This window comes from Synchiropus splendidus, chromosome 2, assembly GCF_027744825.2.
Source record: "Synchiropus splendidus isolate RoL2022-P1 chromosome 2, RoL_Sspl_1.0, whole genome shotgun sequence".
NCBI lineage: Eukaryota > Metazoa > Chordata > Actinopteri > Syngnathiformes > Callionymidae > Synchiropus > Synchiropus splendidus.
The window spans coordinates 35559463-35581761 of record NC_071335.1 but is presented as its reverse complement, the minus strand read 5'-3'; the positions used below and the strand labels follow the sequence as shown (position 1 = coordinate 35581761).

At 43.3% G+C, this 22299-nt stretch overlaps 3 protein-coding genes across 3 annotated transcripts; 1 reads left to right on the top strand and 2 right to left on the bottom strand.

The window, feature by feature from the left end:
* Nucleotides 1-2090: 2090 nt before the first annotated feature.
* LOC128754930 (epithelial membrane protein 2-like) lies at nt 2091-5435 on the top strand. The gene is made up of 5 exons (XM_053857928.1): nt 2091-2218; nt 2794-2877; nt 2960-3059; nt 4113-4253; nt 4698-5435. Exons 2-5 carry the CDS (start codon nt 2803-2805, stop codon nt 4853-4855), a joined length of 474 nt encoding a protein of 157 aa, XP_053713903.1. The 5' UTR covers nt 2091-2218; nt 2794-2802; the 3' UTR covers nt 4856-5435.
* On the bottom strand, nt 3917-10775 carry f8a (coagulation factor VIII associated). Its single transcript, XM_053857926.1, has 13 exons — nt 10663-10775; nt 10360-10406; nt 10207-10279; nt 8695-8854; nt 8565-8633; nt 8365-8485; nt 8200-8292; nt 8063-8127; nt 7057-7138; nt 6901-6947; nt 6597-6652; nt 4692-6484; nt 3917-4465 (listed from the first exon to the last, which is right to left on the bottom strand). Exons 1-12 carry the CDS (start codon nt 10719-10721, stop codon nt 6403-6405), a joined length of 954 nt encoding a protein of 317 aa, XP_053713901.1. The 5' UTR covers nt 10722-10775; the 3' UTR covers nt 3917-4465; nt 4692-6402.
* Nucleotides 10776-10832: 57 nt separating this feature from the next.
* si:ch211-243a20.4 (uncharacterized) lies at nt 10833-13415 on the bottom strand. The gene is made up of 6 exons (XM_053857927.1): nt 13292-13415; nt 12946-13218; nt 12106-12224; nt 11452-11544; nt 11266-11376; nt 10833-11185 (listed from the first exon to the last, which is right to left on the bottom strand). Exons 1-6 carry the CDS (start codon nt 13365-13367, stop codon nt 11129-11131), a joined length of 729 nt encoding a protein of 242 aa, XP_053713902.1. The 5' UTR covers nt 13368-13415; the 3' UTR covers nt 10833-11128.
* Nucleotides 13416-22299: the final 8884 nt, after the last annotated feature.

Here is a 22299-nt window from a genome sequence, read left to right as displayed (position 1 = left end):
GGTCAGCTGTCAACACATTAAAGAATGGTCCAAGCAGAAGGAAAGGAAGTCATTTTGCTATCTGTCTTCATTCAGAGTCCAGGAGAATAAAGCAGCCATTGTAAGAGTGGATCACCTTTGTCCGTGAGTTCCTCCCTGGCTGACTTCAGTCACGGAGAAACAAGTCCAGACGCGCCACACACCGCTATAAATTTCCGCTACTAGTCTCCAGTTGCGCCATTTTGTCACCATGTGGAGGCATTTCTGGGCTCTCAGAAGGTTGATAAAAGACTAAAGAAGCTGGAGGAGCTAATGTTAATGTTGGCACAAAACGACTGATGGATGAAAGTGCAGGCTTAAAACTGAGGGTGAATGTTGAACTCCATCTTAAGAGTGCAGCAAATGGGGCAGAGTGAAAAACATTTTTCAAAGGAACCACATACACACGGATGGAAACAGTAAATCTGGTAGCATCTAGTGGTCAGTTTGTGGATTACATCATAGCATCATATTTTCCAAAAATACTGCCTGTCTGGCAGCTAAACTAATGCAAACATCAAGAAAGTCAACACACATCAGAGCGCCATATATTCCAGTCACAGAAGTCTTTTCACTTGATAGGTGCCTTTCTTAAACAAGCGCTTATGTCTGCGTATTCTTAATGTCCAGGTTGGAAGGAGGCCGAGCCTGCCTTTGTTCGACCTATTCTTTTTTTGTGCTTAACTCCTCCATTTAATGCTGCGTTCCAGTCATGTCAGAGGTGGGCAGTCGGAACTGGCGACAACGTCAAGCCCAGTTCAGCGCATTTTTTTAAATGGAAATCAGAAAACAAGATAGAAATGTCCATAAAAGTCATTATCACACGTCATTATTGGCCCAGATATAAGCACCTTCCATATAAATATGTGCTCCGATTGCTACTTGAAAATGAAGTGGAAACACACTCTCTGACTTTGTGACTTGGAAATCCGACTTAGGGTACAGTAATTTCCGAGTTCCAACCACAACTGGAACTCACTGACTGTCTTTTCATGCAACTCACTCCGAGTGTCCTTCAGTAGAGTCATTATGTTAGTCTATTCACCTCCCAGTATAGAGGATGACATCCAGTCCTGCATGGTTACCAGCCTCATTCGCGGCTTGATGGTGCTGGCAAGACCAGTTCGTGGACTTCACTTTCTGTTTCCTCTCAGTTTAGCATGAACGCGACCCCATGCTCTGTGACAAGCAAACACAAATACGTTCGCACTGAATGATGAACTCATTCCATCGTTGCGCTCTCGGCAGCTGTGCAATGGAACTGAGATCAGAATCTTTTTGGACTAGTCCTCCTGGTCGCACAGCATTCTTGTTCAGCTTGGATGCTGACCGGTGTACTGGTTCCAAGGCTGGATTCCTTTTTGACACTGTCTAATGCGATGTTTTTAAACCAACCAGGCCAACAGGGGGAGTCTTCGAGGCGCCCTCTGGTTTTGGTCTCCAAAATAAGGATTGGAAAGAGGAATGGGCTTGTTGTTCTCAGGTAATAACCAGCTTATACTTGGTGAATCCAGAGCATAATGACGCACCAGCTCCATTGGCACTTCAGTTGCAGACTCTTCACCCCCTGGATCTGCTCAAAATGTACTGCTCAACACCTGAGAAACTGGAGCTCGCTGGATTCCTTGGATCGAAGCCAATGTGTCTGCTACATTTCAATGAACCAAAACACCCTTTGCATTCCATGACTCTGAACTTGCTCCCAAGTAGATCAATCTCAAGTTGGAGGTCCAAGCCTGGCAGGACAGCTCCATATTGGTGTGGTGGTGAGTCGACACCAGTGTACAATGTTGGGACTCGCCTCTATCTAGGAATTGCTTCTGATGGAATGCAAACAGAAGGTTCAGTCTTTACCTCTCCTCCGCCTCCAAGTTGTAAACACCCAGTTTAAGAAGAGTGAATTGAAACATGGCAACTTAAAACTCTTAAAGCAGCCCAAAAGCAACTCATCCTGGGAGGAGGGGGAATGGTTTGGGATCAGGACGTCACTGTTTTTTTTTTTTTTACAGGAGGAAACCAGAAGTCGTTTTCATTGAAGGGAAAAAATTTAAACTTCTCTGGGTGGGGCTTTGAGAAGGGAAGGAGAGGGAAAACAGAAAAGAGAGTGTGTGTGTGTGAGTGCTGTGGATTCAGAGTTGGGTGGGTCTTCAGCGTTTCTCATTTCCCAAATAACTCCCGGGCTGCGCGCAAAAGCATTCAGGTAACCTTATATCCGCGATTTAAGTATGATCGCTATTTTCTTTACGCGCATTTACGCGTGTAGTTTTTTAGTTTTAATGTCCGAAACGAAGTTGAACTTATTCAGACGTCGCTAAAACGTCGCAAGGCTGAGAAAAAGGGCGGATTAAACATGTACTAAGTTTGCGATCAGAGTTCACACGACGTGTTTTTATGTAGACGGCGAGCATGTGCTTTTTTATTACAAACATATGTCGCGATCTGGCGCTCTTTTCCGAGTCGACGCGTCCAGGAGGCCTGTGTCGGTAACGGAGCGAATCCCGTTTGGGAATAACACGCCTCGGTGTCCAAACAACAAGTCGCTCCAGTCTGAACGAGCTTCAAGGCGTCGAAGAGACTCGTTAAAGGAGCGTTTTGTCTCTGGCTTTCCACCCATAAAACATGCTTTTACGTGAGCAGCGAGGTGAAACTAATGAAGAGGTGTGCGCGTGTGAGCGCGCGCGTGCGCGCGTTCCTCCAAAGCAAGGCTGCTAAAAAAATGTGGAAAATAAATGATGCACATCCTTCCACCCTTTCCTTCACCTTATCTGCTTCCAGAAGAGCACGATGTTGATATTGGCTGGAATAGTTCTCCTGCACTTAACCACCATCATCCTGCTGCTGGTGGCCACCATCGACAATGTGAGTCCCTGCTTCACAACATCTGCTCGAAAATTCAGTAGTTTTGCCCCTCTTTTCTCACACTGTTTTGGTCCCTTTCCAGGCCTGGTGGATCACAGACACCGTGTCAACGGATGTGTGGGGCAGATGGGAGCTGACCAGCGGAGCCTGGCACTACACCAACCTGAAGAACTACCCAGAGGGTAACTGACCTCCATCAGACAGTATATTCATATGCCAGTGTGTCATTAGTTTTACATTCAAGGCAAGTGAGAGGCCGCACTGCTTTTTGTTGTTTAAATGATGTGAATGGTTACCTGGACGGCTGACCCCACCAGGGTGGGAGCCAGACGTGCTCGAGATACCCTCTGTCTTAGTGAATTTAGGACACGATAAAAAGAACATTTTAAAAAAAGTTCATTATAGGTGTCACGATTAATTCATCTCTATTAAACACATTATAATATTTGACACCAAAATGATCAAATTCTTGTGGAATCTGTGCACAGAAGCTCAGACATCAGGTGTGAACTCTTTGCTACATACGGAGAACAGAACAGACAGTTTTTAAAGTTGAATTTTCCATCAGAGCAATCACCTTTAGTGATGCCATCACAATGTATAATGTGGTGCACCTGGAATTGAAAAATAGTCCCCACCAAAGAAAAGCTCAGATGAGACAGTTAAACCAATCCTGCGAGTCTAATGACCTCAGTAGTGACTCGGATGTAACGTGTCTTTAATGTACTGATGAGCACACGTGTGAAAACAACAGCTAATGAGCTTTTAAATGGCTGTGTTCACAGGCAGGCCTGGGGGACCGTTGTGGCACGTGTGTCAGATGTGTCAGTAAACGTGTTATGGCTCCGTAGCACAAAAAATTGAGCACGCACAAGTGCTGCTGGGGTCCCAAATCATGAAGGGAAAAAAGTCGATTTCAAGTGGAAATAACGTCATGTAAAATTTATATTTAAATAAATCCAAAGTAGAAAAATGGAATAAAACTAGCAGCTGCATTTTACCTCAGTTAGAGAAACTTTTTTAATAGAGAGAATCCTATTGCTGGGGTTTGATGGAGTGATGCATGTGCACAGTAAAAGCTCAAGTTGACACGAGATAAGTCAAGCTTTAAAACGTATTGACCATTGGGCTCGCTAGTTTGGGGCCTGCACTTTTCAATTCCAGAACACAGGGCGATGAAAACAAATCCAAAGTAATGCATAGCTTGTTTCATAACACTTGTTTCTGTGTTGCAGAGTATCTCCAGGCGGTTCAGGCCACTTCAGTTCTGGCCTGCATCTTTGCCATCCTGGCCCTGTTTGTCTTTGTGGCGCAGCTCTTCACGCTCCCCAAAGGCCAGCGCTTCACCTTCACCGGCATCTTACAACTCCTGGCCTGTGAGTCCCTTTACTGTCTGACATCACTGTGACTTTACGCTTCTATTTGAAATTGTTTACTCAAATTTGAGTTAGCTTAACAAGGGTAAAACACAGAATTCCATGTCTGAGGGGAAGGCCATGTTGATTTTATTCCCTCTAAAGGTCACAGCTGAACTTGTTGCACCAGTTTGGAGTCAGGAAAGCAACTTGCCGTGACTTTTGGAAAGTTGCTGCGAAGTGACAGAAGAGAAAAGATGGTGTCAGTTATGATGTTTCAAATATTGAGGACAAGGTCTTGCTGACCCTTTGCTAAGTGTACCACCAGTGGGCTCAGTTCTGATGCCCATTCTTACTTTCACTGACCAGTGAGATGTTGCGGATGAACCGTAAACTATGTATTTAACACAGACAACCAAACCAGCTTTTAATAACCGACGCTCTCTTCCACATTCTCACCGTCAGGTCTGTGTATAATGATCGCCGCCTCCATCTACACGGCACAGTTCCACCTCAATGAGCAAGGTGGATACGGACACTCCTACGTCCTGGCGTGGATCTCTTTTGTCTTCACCTTCCTCTTAGCTATCACCTATCTCGTCCTGCGGAAGAAGAGCGAGTAAAAACAAAAAAAAAGAAGAAGCAAATCACTGCATTTGTTTTCAAATTCGGGCATTAAAGCAAAAAAAAAAAAAGTGGAATTTGTATCTGAGATTTGCTAAAGTTGCCAACGAGCCATTTGTGTTGAAATCGTGGGATGTTCTATGAAGTGGATTAGATGGTGGTTGTTCCTTTCATTCATTCTTATATTTTTTTAAGCTATTGCAGTCATTCCTTTTGTGTAGCTGGAGTTGCGTTTACCGAAAAACTTCTTACTATTTTTGAGTAGAATACAGTGTGAAGGCTGATGAAGGAAGTAGAGTCCTGAAACACCTTTATTTCACTTGTGTATCTGTTTTTTTTTATAACCAAATATAATTGGTTTTGTTTTTCCTCGTCCATGTACTATGTAATATGTTGTATAACAGTTTTTAAACATGTAGTTGGCTGCTATAACAAAGTACAGGCAATGTTGAACATGTGAACCCACAGTGAACCAGAGGTGGAGGACCTTTTGTCTGATCATTTATTAGATCTATGCAGTAGAAGTTTTTATCTGTAATTATTCTGGGATTGAAGCCATATTACTTATTAATAAAATATAAAAAATACATGTCTTCTCCTTTATTTATTATTGTTTGTGGTCCACTGTTGTCAGAAGATGCCTCTCCCTAGAACAGGGGTCACCAACCTTTCAGCGACGGCAAGCTACTCCTGTGTGACCCGAAGGGTGACCATCTGTTCAGTACACACTTCTGAAATCATGATAATGGATGATAAATGATATTCCTCTCCAATACTAGTCTCACCGCCCATGAGCACCATGTTGGTGACCCCTGCCATAGAGACTAAAACCACTACTTCTCGCTTAAGAAGGAAAACAATAAAGGGCATTTCCTCCGCATGCTGTCTTGTTGAACTCCAAGGCAGTGAAGGAGGAAACGCCCTTGACATGCTGATGCAGTTTCGAGGTCTTTTGACTGAAAGTGTGACCATTTCTCTGTCATTAAGGAGCAGAAATGTTTCAAAATTCGGTAGTTTTACATCTGGAAACAATGTAGAGTAGGGAGAGGAGGCGAAAAGGTTAAAATTACACACTCACTATGACATAGGATGGAATCCAACTCAAGTTTATGCAAATAGGAGGTCAACTTTCGTATCATTGCAAACGTTTCACTCAACATTCTGGAGCACATCCGATCGATGTGACTAACAGCTGTATGGGAAGCTGCCTGTGCTACAAGATAAAGAATAAATATGGAGGGGAAACTGCAGTGTAGATAAAGGCTCAGCACGACAGCTGTTGGCCTAAGTAAGCAACTTCCATTACAGTGGACAAACAAGCAGCCTCCATCTCCTATAAAACACAGAAATCAGAATTTATTTCACCACATGGGACACTTCATCACCAGTCAATAAAGTTTCATTATGGGAAAACAGGACACACAATACACACTGATTTTAAAAGTCAGATTGGTGCTGCCTTAAACAAAAACAAGTCTTAAAACAGACCTAGTTCAAGGAGAAAGGTTCCCGAAGGAAGACAAAAAAAAGTGTAAACAGAAGGCGCCTAAATGCCTTGTCCAGATGGTGTGATGCGCTCCTGAACCACCAGGTGGAGCAGGTGGTTCTGCTCAGCTGTCAGAAGTGGCCTGAGTAAGAAACAAAAGCATTTAGACAAGACTGGAGAATGTCAGGGGAAAGAACAAGAATTAAGACTGAAGCGACTTTAAGGAAATGAAAACAACCTAAAAAATGGCTCACCATAGTTCCGTCTGAAGAGACTTGAGGGACTCTGTGTCCTTCTCCTGACACGCCATCTGCAAAACACATCTACTGTAACACTGGGGAATAATGAAACCCGTCAGAGGAGCTTCACAACAAGTACCGCTGAATACTTTATAGCTACCACTCCAAGACATGCATCTCTTCACTAGAGAAGTAACTGAAAGTGAACCCAAGTCACATTTTTGCAATGCGAAACTGAACTCCCTTGTCGGAAGCAGCTTCCCGTTTTCCTGTGTGAATATTTTCCTGCGTGAATTCTGACAGTCACAATGACGCTCACCACGACTGACTGCAGGAGCAGGAAGACGTTCTCAGGCAGGAACAAGACTGGAGGAAAGCACATTAAGAGACCTTCATGAGGACTTATTTATCACTTCCACTCAGAAGTAAAAGCGCGATCTGTATGATTTAGAGTGGTGTGTGCTCAAATGCTTACCCTGGCTGTGCGGGTCGAAGGACTCCCAAGCGTATCGCTCCAGTGTTTGTGCGTGTTCTGGTAAAAGCTTCTGTGGGGGAGGCTGGGGAGACATTTTTACACAGTCAGCATGTCTCCCAACTAACTGAGTAATGTATGACACTGGAAAAAAATGTCATTTGTTTCAGTCATTTTCTTTGGTCATTTATTGTAGTTTTTCTGAAAATGATAGTTATTTTTCCTATAACATGGACTTTTTCCGACCTCAATAGAAGGCTTTTTTGGTTTATTTAAACATCCAATTTTTTCCCCAGCCGATATCCTTTTTTACAGGCACCATTTCAGCATGCGGGGCAGGACAGGATGGGGAGCAGGAAGGGGCGTGGCTTGTTGAGGAGCTGCATGTCCTGAACCACTCAAACTTATCCCTAAAGACGGCACACTATAGCAGTAGATGTTTATTTCAATCCCTACATACAACAACTCTCTCATCTCAACTTGATCTGGGGGATGAACAGTTCTTATCATTTCTGCCTATTTTTTTCCAATATATTTCCTTTACCCAGGAATACATGAATGTTTCTTCATGTTGATTTTCAGAGTGAGCCGTTTATAGAAGCAACTTCATCACATGCAGTTCCTCAGCAAACCCCGCCCCCTGCCCTGCTTCCTGTCCTCTCTACATTGAACATTGAAACACAACAAAAAAGGGATGAAAAAAATACATTGCATGTATTATATTATATATTGTATAATATTGTATGTAAAGAAAACACTGGGCTAAAACATTTTTGTACTGATGTCGGACAAACTCCAAGCAAAAAGAGAAAAGACTGAGGACATAAAAACATAATTTGATGCTCGTTTTTCTTTCCGTGAAATCCACAATTTATTTTCAACTCCCCGAGTTTTTTGCTTTTCACCGCAAATATTACGGCCCCATACATAATTTTTCTCAGTCATGTCAGCAGAGGGGTAAATGACAGCTATAACTGCAGGCAGCGACACTAAAAATCAATGGACTTACCTCCAGCAGCATCAGCAGCAAAACTCTGGAGATCTCACATTTTGCCATAATGTCAAGAAACGCACCTGGAAGTGGGTGGATGAAAAGACAACAATGGTTCACATGAAAAGCAGATGCTTATATGATGCAGTTCGTACCAACTGGAGTGTTGGTGCCTGGCAGAAGCAGACCCTTCTCCTGACACATGATCTGCATATCTGTAAACACTGACAATGCACCGTCATAGTCACCTACAAAGGAAGGGAGACACAGTATCAGCCCATGATGGAGACAGCATCGTCAGTGGCAAGTATTAAACTCACGTGTGAGAATTTTACAAGTCGCCATTTCTCCCAAAGACATCAAAGCTTCAACTGGGGTCTGAAACTGCAGCTCAGAGGCTCTCTGGTAATGAACGATGGCCTCACCGGGTCGATTCATCTCCTGCTCAAACCCAACATAAAAACGCAAACGTAAGGCATCCACTTAGAAAATACACACTGACATGTTTGTACGTTTTTACCTTGAGCGCATTTCCTAGTTCCAGACACAGACTGGCCGCCATCACAGGCTGGTTCATCTCTATGTAAACCTACGGGACAAAAGCATCAGTGGGCTTCGGAGCAGTGAAATCCACCATGCAGTCAGTGCACCTTGATGGCAAAGCTGTAGCAGTTAAGCGCGGCCTGAAGATGCTCATCAAAGCCAGGAGCCTGCAAGGCCCAGTTCTCCTGCTCCGATGAGAGAAAGAGGCGGGCAGCATCGGTTAATGCCAGAGCTTCTCCTGGAGCATTGAAAAGAGTCTGTTCACACCTGCCAGCAGGAAACAAAAAGCAGACCACTTAACAGCCACGCCCAAAAAACAGCCATTAATTGAAGTTAAAATGGGTGAGATGACATTTACAACACATTCAATTTACGCAGCCACAGCGATCCCAAAACAGATAACAGACCATAGGACTAGGGATGCTCCGATCAATTCACCGATCATGATCAGCCGATTTCAGTGCAATCGTTGAATGCCGAGCACTACCTGTCATTGCCGATCGCATGTGACAGCCAGCGCTCTGATGAAGCCCCGCTGGTTGTGATGCGTCCGCTCCTCCCTACTCACTAAGCAGCAGCATGCCTGTTGTCGAGGTTCTTTCAATCTGTCATGTAAAGTTTGCAACGGTATGCAGGGAAGCGCATCAAAATTAAATATGTCATTTAAAGTGCCAGCACTTGACGAAGCACGGAGAGTTTACCGGGCTCATGAAAGTGAGACCGATGGCTACTCAGCAGCAGGCTGTTAGCCCAGTTGACGCTTATCAACGCCCATCGGTCTGAGCGGAATGATAAGAAATAATTATTAACCCCACTGCGCAACATGATCAGCCTTTCTCAGGCTGAATCTGAAACTTCTGTAAACATCCGGAGTAGAATCTTTCGTAAATACAGTGCTCTGTGTCCTGCAACAGTATGTAAATATTTCACGGACACAGCACAGTCTCAAGAGACTCACCTGCGACGTCTCCGATCGAATTGAATGTTTTTCAGTCATCCTTTTGACAGAATAGTTGTTGCATTTAGCAAGGTTTTTCTATGTTTGCCACCTTGAAGAGGTGTATAAAAATGTGCCTGAATTAAAAGGATTTAAAGTTCATGTTTTCAAATCATGTACACAGAAGGTCTCATCATTTTGATGAGAAATTCATTGTCAATCCATGTGATCGGAATCAGTGATCAAATGCTACAGGCAGGAGCAATCAGGGAGCCACCTCACCTTATTTTTCAAACCTTAGCCACTGCCTCCTGGGCTAGGTTTAGGTCTGTTACTTTCACCACTGCTTTTTCTGAGCCTACTCGTAATCAAAAAATAGGTTCTTTTGAAACTAATAGACTGTTGTTTTATATGCTTTTCATTGCCAAACGTAGATGCAAATGTGAACTGCAGCTAAGCAGAGAAATTAAAATGTTTGGAACGTTTTCATTGTAATAAAACGCTGCGTAAATGTTTTACAAAAATCTGCATGGTAATGACACACATATGCACATCATAATCAATATCATACAGGTAAATGTAATCAGAACCATTGCAGAGATGTTATAGTGACCACTGATGGAAGGGAAATATCTCCAGCATCTTCACAGTGAACGCAGGACGATGGTTTTCTCCATCTTACCGAGCCATGGCCAGATTACAGAAGGCAGCATACTGCAGACAGTCCTGTTGCTTCAGCTCCTTGGCCAGTTGACCTGCAACAACGAATTGAGACGGGTTTGAAAGAGGAGACACCGACAACACTGGGAGGATATATACAGTATTATTTACTCACCGAATTGCTCACTAGCCTCAGCTACATTGGGCTTCCGTAGAAAACGCCTGTCGACGAACATAAAATGCCCTTAGTAGCAGTTTAACGTTGCACGTTAGTGGCCTTTGCTAAGGTCAATTCTGAGTTCCACCGTTTATCATCTCACACAAACGACATGGTTAGCATAACAGCACTAAGAGCGGATGTGGCGTTAGCAAACACCACACATTATTAACAGCTAACGCGGCCAATTCGTGGAGCCATATCACCAGGACTGCATAGCATTGACAAAGTGGAAAAAAAATAACGAGAGCACACGCTTACTTTTTCAGTTTATTTGATACAGCACGGTATCTGGCCAGAAAGTCTCCCTCCGCAGCCATGACGAATGACAAGCACAACAAGCTGAGCCCGGAAGTCAGACCAGAGAGAGGAAATGCCATTGGTGCGTGACATTTCGAGCTGAAGCTCCCATTGGTCAAATGAGAGCTGGGGTGGGGCTAACGTCGCAGCGTTGCTGCATCATATATAGGACTTGTCAGACGGAGAATAAAATGCTGTGTCAAAAAGAATCCTATGCAGAAGGTTCTTGGTTTGACGAAAAACATTTGATAATAAGAGAAGAAAAATATTTTGCAGTTTTATGTGACAGTGAAACCCCTTGGGGTGTCTCATTATTATATCTTATCAAAGACAAAACACTGAGAGTTTTTAGAAATATATCTATTTACATTTCCATCTACGTACAAAGTTCCAACATTAAAATGCAGTTCTTTCATTTGAAACCACATCAGAAGTTCTCGTAGACCGACTCAAACGCTCCTTCACCATGGACGTCTGGAGACACCTGAGTGTTGAACACATGACACGCCATTAATGAGGCCACTCATTTGAAACAGCATTGGGTACAGCATTCGTGACACTCACTGTTTTGTGGCTCTTCTTTGATCTGGGAGCACTTTGCTTTTGATCCGGCTCGGATGCGACAGATGTCCGGTCCAGAACCGCATAAACAGATTGAGTGTGAGGATTGAGGCTCTACAAATATATTTTCTAGGTTAAAGGGGTAAAAAAAATTGACCGTCAAACATCTTTGAACCTAAAGTGTCTTACGGCATAGACGGATGATGGCGCTGCTCTGTCATTGTTGTCCTCCACCACCCGTCTGCGGTTCTCCCCTTTAGGCCTGCTGCCACAGGTCCGTTCCTGGAATCAGCAAAGAGAGAAATCAGCAACCCTGACTTGAAAAACTGGGGATACAAGTTGAGAGGGTATGAAGAATGGTTTCTTTTAAAGTGACAATTTTTAAAGTGGCAGGGTGCAGGAGCAGCGAGTATTGAAGATATTAATAGTTGTCATGGACCTCTGGAGTTCGGGCCAAAACAACTAGATAAAGTGACGGGTTCAAATCTTGGCAGAGCCAGACTACTCTACTTCCAGCCTCCTGTCAATGACCAGATTTAAGTTTGGGAAGTTTGGGATTCACGCATTCAGTGGTGTGAAATTTCAATTTTCTGGAGTTCTGGATTCCAATGGTTAATATTAATCATTAATTCCAATTTTAGCATAGATCTTGTCTCAAGCATGAGCATGGGTCGCTCTCCTTCACCCTTCGAGCATATATTTGGTGATCACAGCCCCCAGCACAGTCAACACAGAGGCAACTTCAGAGCCACACTCTGGCAAACCCTCAGCTGTCTGTTTCGAGTTCATGCTAAGACATTGCAACATTCTTTTTGCAACTTCTGTGAGAAAGCCACGACTTACCCAACTGCATCTGAAGACATACCACGAGCCTACGACACTGAGGACCAACAACACCGCAAAGGTTGTAGCCAAGATGATGCACTCGGAGCTGTTCTGTGTGGTCTCCCAGTAGCCGCTATCTGATGAGCAAAAAGCAGAACTTGGAAGTAATGGTAACAAGCATGTTGTTTCCCCGTGTGATGCACTTTCAGATATTCCCTTTGACATAACAGAAATATAATTCACTATTTGTTGAGTCAGAATTCAGTTACTAAGTGAAAAGAAAAAAGTAGGTAAAGCTGCATTGACTTTCATATCACGATATCCGTGCCATATAACTCTATACTGATACTGTATCTGTGGGTTGGGTGATAACCGTTTTTTTTTAAAAACTTTTATAAACATGATACAACCGACTGTACAAAGTCAGGTGGAACAGCCATCAGGAAATGACCTCAGTTGTTTGGTCTCATCGGTACAATCGCAAAACTGATGCTTACCACTGCCATGGCTTTACACGCTGTATGAGCAAGCCAAACTGAGAGTTGTTGATTCAGCCATATTAACATAAAAGATGTTCATACCTCAATATAGGCATGATATTGCTATCACTGTATTGATCTGATAAACTAACCATAAATAGCATTTAGAAACTGCACAGACTGATCACCTTGAGCGTTATTTCTCCACAGCAAGTGAAAAAAAATGTCTGTTGAAGCCCAGAGATGTGACTTTGTTCAACCTCACCAGCCTTCCAATCGATTCAAACAGCATGAACTCATAGGTGGCTGAACGCAATTTTGCAATTGCAATTCTTGTAGCTCAGTGATGTTGAGATGTTAGTAGCTTCTGTGGTCTCACCTCTCAGTCTGAGGAACCAGTAAACTCGAGCTGCCTGATGCTCGCAGTAATACTCTCCAGAGTGCGATGGATTTTCTAGTAGAACAATTTCTCTCCAAGACAAGGGGCTCCCGACAGTTGGACGAACTGGGTGTTCGTAGAAGGGTTGGCCAAGCGGGTCGAAACATTTTAAGACGGTTTGGCTGCAGTTGGCTGGCTTCGTTGCTTGATACTGTATCCACTGATTTTCCCCAGTGAAGGCCACAGACACCCGACTGCTCAGAAGACTCAACTCTGTTGCACAATGAGACCAAACACTGAAAAGAGGTTGACAGGTGCCCTGATTTAAAATATGCTGCGCTCTTACCTTGAGCCTTGATACCACACCAGAGAGCAGGAAAGGAAAACATGAAAGTGAGATGCAGGGATCGACAGAGGGACATGTCTGCTGTCTTCACTTGTCTCTTCAACTATTCTCACACTTAGTGAAGCTTCCCCTTTACTGTCGTCCTTCCGCAAAATCTGCCTTTCCTTTATTTCAGGAAACTGAAGGGTCACATGACTCCACCTGCTTCCTCACATCAACAGGACAAGATTCTTCCAGGAGAGTTTTCTAAGGTGTGCGTGACGTATTCCCTACAGTTCCAATGACACTCACAGACCATGTTTTAATTCGCAGCCACATCATGAAGACTCCCGCACATAGAGGGAAGAAGAGAACATCTGGACGTCAGCTAGTTAACAATAAATCTCTTCTTCAAACCTTTGATGTTTCCGTTGTGCTTGTAAAACTGCGAGCGTCACACTTTTACAAAATTAACAAACATTTTTCTCGAGTCTTAATCATATCATTAAGACTGCTGTTTTCATGATGTACCGTTGACGCATGAGGGAGTGAATAAATGCACATTTAGCTCTTATATTATCTTATATTCAATTCAATTAAATTCAGTTTCAGACTGCCACACCTTAAGAAGCAAAAAAAAAAAGAGAGTCCACTCTCTTTTAAGATATAGTTAAGAAAGGCAGTAGATAAAGGCCTCAATGACTTAAGGAAATTCTCTGTTTCTGCTATATGGAAGTGTCACTCCACCCAGACGACACAGTTTATGAAACTGCGTCACAAACATGGACAAGAGCAAACCTGCTCTTGGGTTATTTAATGTGCATGTTTGATATTTCTGGACTTCAGTTGAGGAATGCTGCTCAGTCAGTGGTGCAGTTGTTCAGATCACAGGTGCGTTTGGTAGAATCACTTTCATATCTACCAGCTTGTTTGCTGATATACAAATGGACGATGGCATGTGTTTTGGCGTACTCTGTTGTGCAAGGTCAAAGGTCAAACTTTGAGACGCCAAGACAGATGAAGGAGGCCGTAATTCAAGAGTGGAGGAGACGTCGGCCCGTGATGAAAACCTGATGGTGCTGGAGTGTGTAGCTGATCCGGTCGAGACAAAAAGTGTTTTCAGAGGAGGCGTGCGCGATGAGCTGCACATCTGGAAGCAGCTGGATGGAACGATTTGAATCATAAGCGATGATCTAACTTTCCTCATAATTACACTGGAGCACAAGGGGGAGGGGAAAGGGACCAAATCAAGAAGAGGAGTGATCGGAGGAGACGCACGGCAGGCAGCGGCACATCCAGCACCTGAACCTCACATTCTGGAGCAACACCATCGACTCTTGTGAGTGTTTTCTTCTGTACTTGCACCTTTTTACTCAGAGTTGTGACGACGCCAGGGGTGGCTGAAATGCTGCAGCTGGATCGAAAACCTCATCCAGATGTGAATATCAGGTTGTAATCTGACTGAGGGAAAACAAAGACCATTTAATGTAATGTAATCTAATAGCTGCTCATTCAGAGAAAGACATCAGAGGACCATTCAATTGGTTAAACTAATGCTTGTACAGCTGCTGGTGCTCACATTACTGCCACCACTTCAGCGAATACATCGACTACTATACCTGCAACATGGGCAATATTTCCTTACTACACCAACAAATACTTATGCTGCTCAACACTTTCAAATACTGCAATGCCGAACGCAACAACATATAATACTGATCTGTTTTTTGCTACTACCCATGCTCTAGTGATTATTTTCATTGCGATAAAAAAAATTACATTATTGTATTTATTTCATTGTCTCTTTTCAGTTGTCATGGCTCTACAATCTCTGTTGCTGGTGTTATTGACAGTCGCCATGGTAACCAGGGTCAGGACCTCCGGCGAGGAAAATGAACTGGATTACGGGTACTGGAACTACAGAGAAGGAGGTAAATCATCAATGTGATCTGCTGCTTATTGAAGTTGTGAATGATCACAACAAGTCAGGGCTGATAGTTTCCTGATGTGGGAGATTCCTCCAGGATCATATGACTGAAGTAATCGAGTCACGTGTGTTTGTCCATGAATGCAACTCTGATGAGGTCATCGTGTTTTCAACCAACAGCAGACAGAGTCAACGTGGCTTCGGTGCGAAGTGTGACCAGAGTCTTGGACGTCTGGGGGAAGCGGATATTCAACGAGATCAAGACTTTGCTGCACTCACAGCCGACCACGCTGCTGCCGGACTACTCCAGGTCGACTCTACTACTTTGATGCTGTAGCTCCTTGTTTCTGCTAAATAGATTTTCTTAAAAACGGACGCATAGATCTGAGTGGCAGTCAAAAATCAAAACAAAGCAAAAACAAAAATCATGTAAAGAGAAAAATGTTTTACTAAATTGCCTTGTTTATTGCTTTTTTGGCATAATTTTAGTTAGTATTAGCCTAAAATATTATACATATTTTTTAGCAAATGGGACAGAATTCTGTCATGTGATGTATATTTTTGTAAATTATTATGTCCAAAACATTCATGACTACATGGGGAAATTAATTTGTAATTAAACTTGCAGATATGCATTTGGTTGCAATAAAAGAGTCTTGGGATTGCAAGATAAGTCTCTTCATGTTTAATCTGGATAAAAAAAACACTTGGTTTTGCAACAACATTTACTATTAACTTTTTTCACAGCTATTTTTGCTTTGTATGTGACCTGTAGGTTCTGTTGATTTGCTCCCATTAATACTACTATTATTACTATATTACTACTACATTATTACTACTGTCTGAGACCGATCAGTGTAGAACAAGTTAATTGTCATAAAACAGAGCAAATCTGACAGGTTTTCTTGTAATGGGCGTATTTGTCCTGCAGGGTGCGCCCTCTGTCCGAGTCTGTCAACGACTTGTTCAGAGAAGTTTCTCTGCTGCATCGTCGCATCACCGAGCTCACTCGTCGCCTAGCAACCATGGAACCTTTTCTCCGTCACCACGGCTACCGAGAGGGGGGAGTCGAGGGGGCGGGAGGCAACCAGACTCTGGTACCGAGGAACATGACAGGGGACGGGGCCGGTGGGTATAGGAAAGGCTCGGGAACCCGGGTGGTGAGCAGGAGACGGGTGAGAATCCTGAACCATGGAGGAGTCCGGCTGATCCAGAGTGAGCGGTAGAGGGGTGCTGAGCTCAAAGTTTGCTGGAGAGATATATTATTTTGTTCATCAATGTTTGTCAATGATGCCAAAGTAGAAGAGCCTGGGTTCAAATCCCACTCATGTGATGCAGGTTGCTCGTAATAAACACATATTTCCATGAAGGAACTGTTGCTGTAAGCCTCCTCTGTTTATTGTTACTTTCAGGTGTTTAAAAGCCAGCTCCTTGTTCTTTCAATGACACATGATAGATCAAAATACAATCCCTTATTCCTTTGTAGCACAATACACCAGCTTTTGATCAAGCCTCGCAATTTTTTCTTCTAATCTGTGGGAAAAGATTTCAGAAATTGCAACACTAACATGTGTAATGAGCACTACAGCTCACTGGTGCTGCAACAAATGACCATCATAGATTTTCTAATGGCGCTCTCGTGCGCTTTAATGCCGTCACCTCCGTGTCTATAGGAGGTAGTGAAGAAGAGTATCTGAAACCTTTTCCAATATATATTTATGGATGACTGAATATATGGCTGCTGAAATCATTCAATAATAACTGCTCGCTAGGAGCGAGAGATGAGCAGAGACTCGGAGTCAGAGTGGACACAGGAGGGCTCTTGTCTGGCCCCGAGAGTTGTTACCATTTACCTCGGATCGGAGCACGAGGTGTTGAGTGGAGGACACAATTATAGCTGAAAGAAACTCTCAGTTAGTGAATCCTGTTAGCAGACTGATGATGATCCTTGGTGGAAGTCAGGAAGTCAGAGGTTGACGTCATCGCAGCAGAGGTGTTTTCATGTTGTCTGACTTGAATGAGTGCTGTTGGAGCCTCAGGTTGTCATGATCATATAGTGCACTTAAGTTATTTATTAATACTTTTCAGGAAGTTTCATGTGGAATCCTGAGTTGCCTTGAGTTGCACACTAACTTCAGCTCCACTGAGTTGCCCCATGTAGCTGGGCACCAGCCTCCCCACAGCCATGTTATGGATGAATGAATGAATAATTATAATAGCTTTTTTTTAATATCAATAATCATCACTGATATTTCACAGTAAAGTGAGTTGAAATTCGGATCATTTGAATAGTCTATCCTTTAATAGTGAGACCATCTCTACTTGATATCACTGTCTCCAGCGGGGAAACTGGAGTTCTCCCGAAGGCATCCTCACCATCACAGCCACCTGGTTCCTGGTGCCCCAGGTGAGTAATGAGAGGGGTCACCTTCTCAAACCTCTTGTGAGTGTAAATGATGAATTTATTGCACGCTCAGACCAGGAACAATGACAGTTTTTCACATCAGAGAGTGAAAACATTAGGAGACTGCTCTGTAGAAAAGTTATTAAAGCTTTGAAGCCTTTTTTAAAATACACTTTTCACACAGAGGGGTTAATCTCCTGTTTTCTAACTGAACAAAGCACTGGTCTGTGAAGAAATAGTTACTGCAGAAATTCTGAACTGGAAAAGGAAAGCCATTTTCATTGGGAATTCTTCACCTTATTTCTGGGTTGACATCCGAGGAAGGGGTCCGGTGAGGCGGGGGCTTGAGAGGGGAAGACTGTTTTGGTACAAATAAACATGCAAGTGTTCTCCTACAGATGAGTAAAAGCCCACCCCAGCCTGGTGTATGATAGAGACTGCTTTTGACAGTTTTATTTCCTGCTGGAGGCCCTATATCTTCAGTGCAGCTACATGTTTGAGGCACAAGAGTTGATTCCAACTTTCCGCAGCAGCCACACTGAACTAACTTCAAATTCAACTTCTTTATTTTTCTCTATTTCCCCCCGATTGTAAGCACTTGCTGCTTGTCATCACCCCCATTGTTTCCCTGTGATTTCCAGTTCCTCCTTGGAGTAATCTGTACATCAGCCGCCTCCTCCTCTTCCTTGCTGCTCTTCTTCGCTCCTTTGAGTGGGCGATAAGCTCAGGCTGTACTTTCCATTTTGGTTTGGTTATTGTCGACGCATTGTTGCATCCAATCCAGTTAAGATGCTGTGGGAATACTGTATAAATCTCCGCGTGTCTCCACAACCCCCACCCCCAACCTCAGCCTCCCGCCATCCACTGCTTTGCCATCGCTGGAAAAAGAGCCAGTTGCTAGGTAACAGTTAATTGTCAAGTAGTAGTTAAATGTGAAGAGACGCATCCTGTGGTTGATGCTGGGAGTCGACGTGTGAGCGGTGACAAGGAGCCGAGCGAAGTAGAAAGTGTATTTTGGAACAGAGATGAAACTGATTAAAAGATTAGTGCCGTCAGTCAGAGCGCGCGCCTCGGTTCCTCTCTCGCTCCGGACTGCAGATGAGATCATGCTCCGACTTTCTATTCACATTAGTACGTTTTCACACCTGCTGGTTTCTTTAAATAACTCCTGTTGCCGGAGTCTCAGTCGAGGGGAGTTTCGCGCTGCTTTGATCTCAGCTGCTTGATTTAGTTTGCATCACTTCCCTTTTCACTCCAGCATTTATTTAAATCCCCCCTTCTGCTCTTCTTTATTGAAGATGCCCAACAGAGACCCAACTCACGCGGGAGGTGACGGAGACGATCCGCCGGGGAAGGAAACTGGAAGACGCAAGTTTTCTCCCTTCCTTCATCACTTTGGCTGGATAATTAGAGTCAGGCTTTTGAGGCAGGGATCACATGATCGCTGAGGGATCTACAAGCAAAAAAATAAAGATTCAGGCACCTCGCAAGAAAAGAATAATGACGCAACACCTCATCTGCCGGACTGAGGAATACAAACGCTGAAGCTTTTCAGACGTGTCCTACTCAATCATTCTCAGACTCTGCTCACTCAAGAATACTAATTTGCCCCAAACACTCAGACCTGTTTGAAGGTTCCAGTACTACTCTTGAATACGCCTGATAAAGCTAGAAAGGAAGCTTCCTGAAAAGTCACCAAAGCTTCTCTTGATGTGATGGAGCAGGGGTCCTACTGTACTTTGAGCCCAGTGATGGAGATCATCGCCTCTTCCTCAATTCCAGCCACCCTGCTGAGACAACCTTTCTCTGCTCCAGGACACAAAAGATCCTGATCCTCCTGTCGCCAACCCAAGCCTGTGACCAGACGTGACGCAACAGATCGACTCGGTCTATTGGCTCGCCTCAACAATCCGGATCCAACTGCTGTCGATGAGTTGGTGGCAACATGTTATTATAATATTAAGACGAGAGAAAAAGAGAGAACAAAAGCAATGTAGGATACGTTCTTGTGTGAAAGGAGAGGAGGAGTGTGATGAAGAAAGCTCTAAGAAAAACGCAAGAATGGAACAGAAAATACTGTACATAAGGAGAAACATGGAATATGGGAATATCAGACCTGTCGAGTTCCTGGAGTTATTATATTTATCATGCCAATCACATATTTATCATGACAATTTTCATGACTGACATCTAACGCAGTGTTTTTCAACCTTTTTTCTAGCCACTGCACCCATGGTTCATTGAAAAAAACCCAGGGAATGCCACCAAAGGAACCTTGGCCAATGCACACTTGTGCTTAAAGTCCTGTAGAAAATCCCTATTCATTTGTGAAAAACTGTGGCTACAGACATTGAGTTGTTGCAGCTGTTGCAGAAACAAATGGCATGTGTCCAGTTAGGGGTGGGCAATATGGCAAAATACATCATGGTTTATTTATTTATTTACTTTAAATAACTGCTTCCATTTTATCACTTGTCTTTTGCATGATTTTAGTTTTGAGTTTCCAGACAAAGTCTTAGCATTATTTGCATGAACATGTTTCATAAAAACTATTATTCTTTCTCTCTTCATACTTTGGACCACATTTATTTTGTTGTGCATTTAATTTTTCGGCAACTTTTAAACCACAAAGCAAACTTTGACAGTCCATAAGCATCAATAAAGTCTAGAAGTGAGACGTCATGTTAACCAGTAAGCTCAGTTAGCTCAGCTGTGCAGACAGTCTTTGGCGTTGCTGGTCCGACAAGGATCCCTCCCTCCATGGTTCTGTGGTGAAAGCGTGTGGTCAAGTTAGAGGCGCATCAGGTTTAAAAACAGCTGGAAGTCGCACATGTGACCGGCTTCTTCGCTGTGAGTGTGTGGGAACACGGCACACTAGTTTGCCGCCGCACCCCGGTTGATGAACGCTGATCTAAAGAACACAGTGGTATACCTGCTTGCGAGACCAGCAACAACTATCATAAAGGGGCAGACATGTTAAGGTCAGTCAGAGCGACTACGGCACCTTTTCAGATCTGACATGTTGAATTGAAGGGATGGGTTACATTTCATATAAAGGTCTCATCTATGATGCATTCTGGGTACATTCATGTGACACCACAATGCATCCATAAGGCTTTATAGAAGATGTCATGAATGTTTCAATTAATTTTGCTGTATGGTAACTTTTATCAGGGTTTAAGTATTATGGTTAGAGGTTCTTGAGTCTTTATAACAAGCCAAGTCCACAACCTATGACACTTAAAACCTTGACACGAGTAACCATGTGTGATTATAAACATTCTATAACAGATATTGATGCTGCCCTCGAGATGACAGAGCGAAACGACAATTGTGATTTGAATTCAAAATATAACTCATTTGTTGTCTTAAGAATTTATTTTATATTTCTTTTTGAGATTCCTTTGAGCATTGTTCATTAATAAAACCTAAAAATAAATGTAAACAAGTTTCAGAAATTACCATGTGATTCTATTTTTTTTGTATTGCTATTTTAACCACAGTGCTGCTATCAAAATACTCGAGAGAGACCTTCCCATATTTTTGGTTTATTTTGAGATTTGTGCGAAATAAAATTAAATAATACATCAAACAACACATCACTAAAGATTCTATTTCTTCAGTGCTTCTGTGTTTTGGCTTGCTGGCCCCTTACATCAGTCACAGAATATAATGTGCCCCACAGCTGCACACCTCTATAACAAGAGCCAAGTAGTATAAAGTGCAAAATCTGAGAGACTAGAGTCATTTCTAATGAGGTGATACAGTGTGGTAGGTTTAAGGCTAAGGCTAGTTCCTGAGTCTTTACAACTAGATCTTCTTCCTATTCTTCTTCTTCTTCTCCTTCTTCTGGCCTCTCCCTTCAGGGGTGACCACAGCGGATCATCCTCCTCCATCTCACCCTGTCTTCTGCTTCCTCTTCTCTCAAACCTACAAACCTCATCTCTCACCTCTCCTTCACCACCTCCATAAATCTCCTCTTTGGCCTTCCTCTCCACCTTCTGCCTGGCAGTTCCAACCTCAACATCTTCCTAGCAATGTACTGGCTATCTCTTCATATCATCGTTCATCTTTGCCAAATCCTCATAAATGCATTATGATGTCTTATGAACGTACCGATAATGCAGTGGCCAGTTACCTCGCCTGACATCACTGTGGTGCTGTTGGACTGTGCGTCACCAGTTCCTCACCAGTTTTACAGCTTCTGATGTCATCACCATTACCACTCTTATTATTCTTTTCATTGGTTGTACTGAGGTCCAGTCCCACAACCTCTGTCATAAACTACACTCACAACATTTGTACTGTCCTCAGGAGGTTCCTCACGCTGGACAGCCTGCATGGGGCCTGGTTTCTGGTTGCCAAACAGGGACTTCACTCTTCCTTATGCGTGACGTCGTCCCCTCAGATCATCCTGACCTGGTACCAAGTACCGCTGTAAATTCAAGAATGATGGAAAGTCAAGGGCATCAGAAAGGTCTGGGGCTGGGGCGAACTTCCCTGCACTATTGTCTCCGCACTTGTCTAGAAGACTTCAGTGCTGGAGTTTTTTCCTTGCAAGGCATGAAAACTGAAAGATTGTAGAATCACACAAGGCATTCTGGCCTTGACTACACATCTGGAAGACAACATCAACGCCACAAACAAAAAAAACAAAAAAACAAAAAAAACAACCGTACAATTTCTCATTATTTATTA